This window comes from Oculina patagonica, unplaced genomic scaffold, assembly GCF_052425735.1.
Source record: "Oculina patagonica isolate OP01 unplaced genomic scaffold, crgOcupat unplaced842, whole genome shotgun sequence".
Lineage (NCBI taxonomy): Eukaryota > Metazoa > Cnidaria > Anthozoa > Scleractinia > Oculinidae > Oculina > Oculina patagonica.
This window is the reverse complement of record NW_027558738.1, coordinates 144-7,351: the sequence shown is the minus strand read 5'-3', so window position 1 is coordinate 7,351 and position 7,208 is coordinate 144. Positions and strand designations below refer to the sequence as shown.

The 7,208-nt window shown below is 37.1% G+C and overlaps 1 protein-coding gene across 1 annotated transcript; it reads right to left on the bottom strand.

The window, feature by feature from the left end:
• Window positions 1-4,457: 4,457 nt before the first annotated feature.
• Window positions 4,458-6,659, bottom strand: LOC144641317 (uncharacterized; the record flags this gene model as incomplete). The annotated part of the gene is made up of 5 exons (XM_078500342.1): window positions 4,458-4,800; window positions 5,033-5,129; window positions 5,335-5,406; window positions 5,588-5,796; window positions 6,213-6,659. Coding segments are annotated over 5 exons (1,014 nt in total), but the record flags the coding sequence as incomplete, so codon positions are not given.
• Between the last annotated feature and the right edge of the window lie 549 nt (window positions 6,660-7,208).

Genomic DNA, 7,208 nt, shown 5'->3' with positions numbered 1-7,208 from the left:
ATTCTATTTGCATGTTCCCAACCAAAAAATTGTTTTACTCGTTTGTAAGTGTTTGTTTGCTTATTCTTTTGGTCCTTTGTTTATTTAAATTCTATACATTTTATCTTGCCAAACATGTAACACCAACGTACGGTCATCTCATTGTGGGGGTAGCAAGGCGTGAAGGAATTTCCATGAAAAACATCCTAAATGAATCAATATGGCTTTGACAATAGCTTCTTTGAATGTCAGGGGGCTTAGAGATAATGTGAAACGAAGGGAGGTGTTTAATTGGCTACGAACAAAAAACTTTTCAATTTATATGCTACAAGAAGTTCATTGTACCGAAAACACTAATTCTATGTGGTCTGCTGAATGGGGGTACCAAACCATTTTTAGCACCTATGAGAGCAATAAAGCAGGAGTATGCATCCTTTTTAACAATAACTTTAATTTACAAATTCAAAAACAATACATCGACCCTTTAGGGCGCTTCGTTGTTTGCGATATAAAAGCAAATGAAAAAAATTTAACGTTGGCTAACATCTACGCCCCGAACGACGATAACCCAGCGTTCTTTTCTGATTTTTTCGACCATCTTGCTGACTTCAAAAGCGAGGAAATTGTTATAGGAGGAGACTTTAACCTCGTCCTAGATCTAGAAAAGGACAAAATCGGTGGTCTTCCAAAAACGCACCAAAACAGTGTAAAAATTATTCACGAATTTTCTGAGAATCTTGATTTAGTGGACGCATGGCGGTTATTGCACCCCGAAACCAAAAGATACACTTGGAGACAACGGCACCCTAAAGTTCAATGCAGGTTGGACTTTTTCTTGGTAAGCCAAAGTATTGCTAACTCGACAACTCACGCCGAAATATCTCCCGGATATAAATCAGATCACTTTATGATAACTTTAAAGATATCAATACATTCAAATCCTAGGGGACCGGGTTTCTGGAAGCTTAATACATCCTTTTTGACTGAAACGACTTATGTAAATCAAATAAAAGCAACTATTAAAGAAACACTTGACGAATATAGTGAAGATAACTCGGTCAGGCCTACACTTCTCTGGGAAATGGTTAAATTAAAAGTGCGTGAAAAATCTCTTTTATATGCCAAGACTAAAAAGAAACAAACAAAGGAACGGGAAATTGACCTAGAACAATCAATTGCCAAATTAGAGGAGGAAGCCGACAAAAGAAATTTAGATGACGCTCAAACTTCACACATCGAGGAAGAAATTGATAAACAAAAGCGTGAACTTGAGAAAATAATTGAAGAGCGCACTAAAGGTGCAATATTGAGATCAAAAACGAAGTGGTATAACGAAGGAGAGAAGAATACTAAATACTTTTTAAATCTAGAAAAACGACACTATAAACAAAGTGCAATAAGCCAAATCAAAATAAGCGAAAACCAATTCGTTACTTCAAACGAAGAAATTGGAAATGAATGTGTATCTTTCTTTAAGAGTCTTTATGAATCCAGATGTATGGCAGATGAATTGCTTGATACATCTGTCTTCTTTGACGGTGAAAACGATACAATCCTTACAGATCATGAAAGGGAAGCGTGCGAAGGTCCAGTTACCAAAAAAGAGTGCCTAGATGCTCTTAAAACCATGGAATCAGAGAAAACCCCCGGTACGGATGGCTTGCCAGCCGAGTTTTACAAAATTTTTTGGAATGACATATCCACCACTCTTATCAATGCATTAAACTTTGCCTACGATACAGGTCAACTCTCAATCACCCAGAGAAGGGGAATTATTAAACTTATCCCAAAAAAGGACGCAGAGCCTTATCTAATCAAGAACTGGAGACCACTAACTCTACTAAATTGCGACTATAAACTAGCGGCTAAGGCAATTGCTAATCGTATAAAAAAGTACCTCCCGAACGTAATTAACAACGATCAGACAGGCTTTATTAAAGGCAGATTCATTGGTGAAAACATCCGACTAATCGACAGTATCATTCGCTATGCAAAAGAAAAAAATATACCAGGATTATTACTGTTTCTTGACTTTGAAAAAGCTTTTGATACAGTTGAATGGCCTTTCATCAGGAAAACTCTAGAATATTTCGGTTTCGGCACTGGTATGATAAAATGGTTAAACCTTTTTTACCAATCTTCTGAAAGCTGTGTTTTAAACAATGGCTGGGCGAGTGATTTTTTTTCAAATTCAAAGAGGCGTTCGGCAGGGGTGTCCCCTTTCGCCTTATCTGTTCGTTTTATCAGCTGAAGTGTTAGCCAAAGCAATTCGCAAAAATAGAAATATTAAAGGAATCCTAGTAAAAAATAAAGAAATTAAGTTAAGTCAATACGCGGACGACACAACTTTAGTTCTAAATGGGTCAAGAGAATCTTTACTAAATTGTCTTCAAACTCTGGATGATTTCTACAAAGTCTCCGGTTTGAAACTAAACGACAAAAAAACGGAAGCTCTATGGATCGGATCAAAATGTGGTAGCTCTGAAATATCACTTCCTGGAAGAAACTTTAAGTGGCCAAAAAACAAAGTAAAAGCTCTTGGTGTTTGGCTTTCAATTGACGCGAAAGAAACCGCGGCTTTGAACTACAATGAAAAATTAGAAAAGGTAAGGACTGTCTTAAGCTGCTGGAAATATCGCAGACTCACACTAATGGGCAAAATAACAGTCCTGAAGAGTCTTGTCGCCTCTCAACTCGTTTATGTATTATCGCCTTTACCTTCAAATGAGAAAGTCATCAAAGAAGTAAACAAACTTTTCTTTTCATTCCTTTGGAATGGAAAACCAGATAGAATCAAACGAAATTTTATCATTAATGACTACCCAAGCGGAGGCCTCAGAATGATCGATATTGAAAGTTTTAGCAAATCCCTGAAAGCCTCGTGGGTTAAAAAATATTTAGATGAAGAAAATCATGGTAAATGGAAACTTTTTTTTGATGTGGAGTTAGACAAAAATGGAGGTCCAATAGTCCTTAAGGGCAATCTCAACACGAAAGACATAACGAAATTTCAAATTAAGGATACTTTTATCAAAGAAGTACTGACAATCTGGTCGGATGTTAATTTTGAAGATGAAATTAAATCTGAGAATCAGTTCCTTAACCAAAACTTATGGCACAATTCAGTGATCAGAATTGATGACCGTCCTGTCTTTTACTCTGAATGTTATCATAAAGGTATCACAAAGGTGAAACATTTGAAAGATGGCTCAAATAATTTCTTATCCTATTTTGAACTACAAACAAAATTCAGTCTTAAAATTTGTCCTCTCAGATACTATGGACTCATATCGGCCCTTAAACTGCTCTGGGACGCACACAAAAACAACCTTATTATGACAGACTCCGAATACGAAACCTTTTCGGAAACGTTAATAAAATCGCAACGAACAAGCCCACCAGTGTATCAGAAACTGATATCCAAAAAATCTACGCTTTCTTCCCAATCTCAACGGAAATGGTTTGAAGACTGTAATACAGAAGAAACAAAATGCATTAAATGGAGCGATGCCTATCAATTAGCCTTTAAATGCACCAAAAGCACAAAACTTATTGAGTTCCAATTCAAACTTCTACATAGGCGAATATCAACTAATGAATTCTTAACAAAAATTGGAGTACAAGATGACCCAAACTGCTCTTTCTGCAAAGAAGAACCAGAAAAATTAAAGCATCTCTTCTGGTCGTGCTCCAAGGTGACCTCCTTTTGGAACTCCTTAACCGAACTGCTAAAATTATCTAAAATATTTCCAGAACACTACACAGTAAACATCTCTGTCGCCTTAGGATTGATACCGGACTGCTCAAAAAATCATCGCCAAATTAATTTCTGCTTTCTACTGGCCAGACACTTTATTTGGATTTGTAAAAATAAAACAAGACCTCCTAAAATAGAAAGTTTTCTACTTTATCTTAAATCGATTTATGTCGTTGAACAAAGAACAGATGACACAACCAACAAAAAGTGGGATTTGCTGGAAAGCCTTTTAAAGAAGAAATAAAATAAATGAATAAAAACTAATCTCTTTATCTTCACCCTCCCTAGTCGAATATACACAATATACATGTATTAGGCTCTAAGGTCCTCTGAACAGGTAATTCCTTTAACGCCCTTCAAGCCCCTCTCAATGACTGACAGAAACAGTTAAATTTTTTTGAACAAAATGTCGGTAAGATAAAAATGGCGCAATTTGATTTAGTTTTTATAAGTTACCATTTTTATTTTCATTATCTTTAATAAGCCAAAAGTAGTTGTAGTTTTTTTGCAAATGTATTAAAAGAGATAAATTGTATTGCGCTGTTTTAAGTATAAATATTAAATTTTAAGAAATCGAGTATTGTATTGTAAGTAGTGTGTTGTAAACAATTTAATTGTCATGTAGGTAGTGTAAGCAGTGTATTGTACTGTAAGTAGAGTAAGTTTTGTATAGTAATGCGTAAAGCCTTGTATAGTAAGTAATTAGTAGCGAACATGTCACTTTGTAAGAACGTTCTGTGTGTGTTTTGCAATAAAAAAAAAAAAAAAAAAAAAAAAAAAAATAAATTGAACATTCAAAATAATTAAAGGTGTTAAACTCTACATTACAAAATTAGCCACATGGGCCAAAAGTCGCCACCAAGCCCTTTCGTGTTTCACCAGGTAAGCTCCCTATATTCAGTTGTTTGCAGCCGAACTTGAGTTTCTTTTGTATAGTATACAACAAGATACTTACTTAACATCTGGCTGTTTCGTTGCTGTGCTATTGTGACGGGGCAGTCCTTGTGAGCCAAAAGAAGCGATTTTAATTGAGCAACTTCGGTTCTTAGAAGGGTTATTTCACTCTGGAGAAAGAACATAAACTGTAAGTAAACAGTTCCTGTTCTGATTATTATTCTCATAGTTTATGACATAATTTCCCATTCAAATGGTCGGGTAAAATTACTTGCCTTCTTACATTTATAGTAAATCAAACAATTAACTAGCACTGGGGAAAAGTATAACATTCCAATCAGATCTTCGGCAAAATTGTTTAACTAATGGTAAGCACAGAGAAATTAGTCATTCACAACATACTTGCAGATGTGCATTAGTATTACAAAGGTCATCAGCTTTTTTCTCCAACTGCTGCACCCAGATTTTTCTTTTTTCTCTACACCTGGTGGCTGCAGCTCTGAAAGAGAAGCGAACATTTTGATGTCAGTTCATAATAACACCTACGCCAAACCACGATCTACCCAGAGTGGAACAAGTCTTCTTGCACTGTAAAGATGGCTTGCAGCCTTGACCATTGTTGCTATGGTTACTGGTTAGACAGGTTAGATCGTGTGATAGCCGCTCAATTGCAAGGCACGATAATTCACAGTGTTTGTACTTACCGATTTCTTTCAAGGAAGCGTTTTCTTCGCTCATCAGGATCCAGCTCATCCTGCATTCTTCGAGGACGTTTTCTATGGAAAAGTAATTTCATTTTAGCTGGGTACCCTGCATTCAAATGACCTCTTTGTAACTGAAATGTACTTGATACCTTGATGTTTGTAGTTTTCCTGTCTTGAACTGAAAACTTGTTAGACGAGGTAAAAAATAGATTTTTGTAATTCTAAGGTTTGTGAATGTAGTGGTGTTACTTACGAGGAGCCTGGGCCTCTCTTGACATCCTGTGGACTGATGTTGCTATTGGCAACAATCGTGGTTGGATGGTGGGAATGATTGATGTGATTTCCAGGACTTGGTATTCCATTATGTTGTGACGTTACCATGTCAACTGCTTCTGTCATTGCACGATGGATGATATTGCTGGATTGGGCAGCTTGATGGAGTTTAAGTTGCTCCTTAAGACGCTGAAATTGCAATGGAAATTGTAATTTACTTGTACATGTTGTGAAATACACTAGCTAAGAGGTCGAGTCATAAGATGCCACTTTCGTTGCAAGCACTTTTTAATCTTTGCATTCTGTTGCACCCTGAACAGCTGAAACGCTGCTTGGTGTATTTCTAATAGGCAGAAACTAAAGAGCTTGGTGTAAACTATTTCTGATAAATGCACAGCAGAACACAGTTTTGTACTGTGGACAGCATGGTTCAATCTATTGATTCCAGAAATAGGGTAACTGACAAATTATTTCATTTATACCTAAATGTACATGTACTGCAAGGGAGGCCTTAAAAAGTTGTTATTGTACAACAGGTTCCACAGTTGTGTTATGCAGTTTTTTTTCCATAGATAAATCACTGAAAATTTGTTGAGAAAACAAACCTGTTTAGCACTTCCCATAAAGGAAGGAGGACTGCTTGCACTTGGACTGCTAACAATAGCCGGGGTGGGGATGGATGGAATGGGCATTGAGCTGCTGGCAGAGTTCAGACGTCCGTGGATATGACTCGGTACTGGCAGCGCAGAGGGGACCTGAGCATTAGGAGCTGCTATGGAAGCAGGTATTGCTGGTGGAATATGAGGCGGAACACGAACAAGCACTGACACTGGAGCAGCAGAGATGACTGTCCTCTTTGCTTCTGTCGTTGTAGTATTCTGTGGAGGTGGTGCTATCTCAACTTTAGACTCAGAATCAACCACAGCATCAATAACAATGACACTTTGTGTTGGTACTGTGCTGTTAGCAGGTGACGTTTGGCTGTGATCAGAAGGCAAATGAGCTGCAGGGTGAGCACTTGATGAACTGGATGGCTGTGAAGTAAGAAAAAACTGTTTTCATGCCTTGAAACATAACACACAGTCATAAATGTAATACTGTTTTATCCACAGCTGTAGTATTGTGACTAAAAACTCAGACATTGATTTCTTGTATTTGTAAATTCAAATCTGTGGGCTGTGGTGGTAGTACAAAAAGAAGGCTCTACATTAGGAAAATAATTTTGGGCTTATTGTTAAATTGAGAAGAGGTAATATGCTTTCTTTATTATTCCACTATTACATGTACCTCATTAGACAAATTATACTACACTGTAGAATTTGGTGTTATACTCTAGTGCCCCATTTGGGAGCTAAGTAACAAGAGAAATGCATACTACTTATTAACCGAGAGTGAGGTCATTACAGGGGAATCTCAGACCGAGGCCGTGATGTATTGACCGCGCGACAGCGAGGTCAATACATCAAGGTCGAGGTCTGAGATTCCCCTGTAATGGCCGAACGGACGAGGTTGATAAGTTATTTATTATATGGCCTTTAAGCACTATTCAAAAAAAGAGTATAATCAAGGGAAAAAACACTGGAGGTAAAACTCGCTCTCTG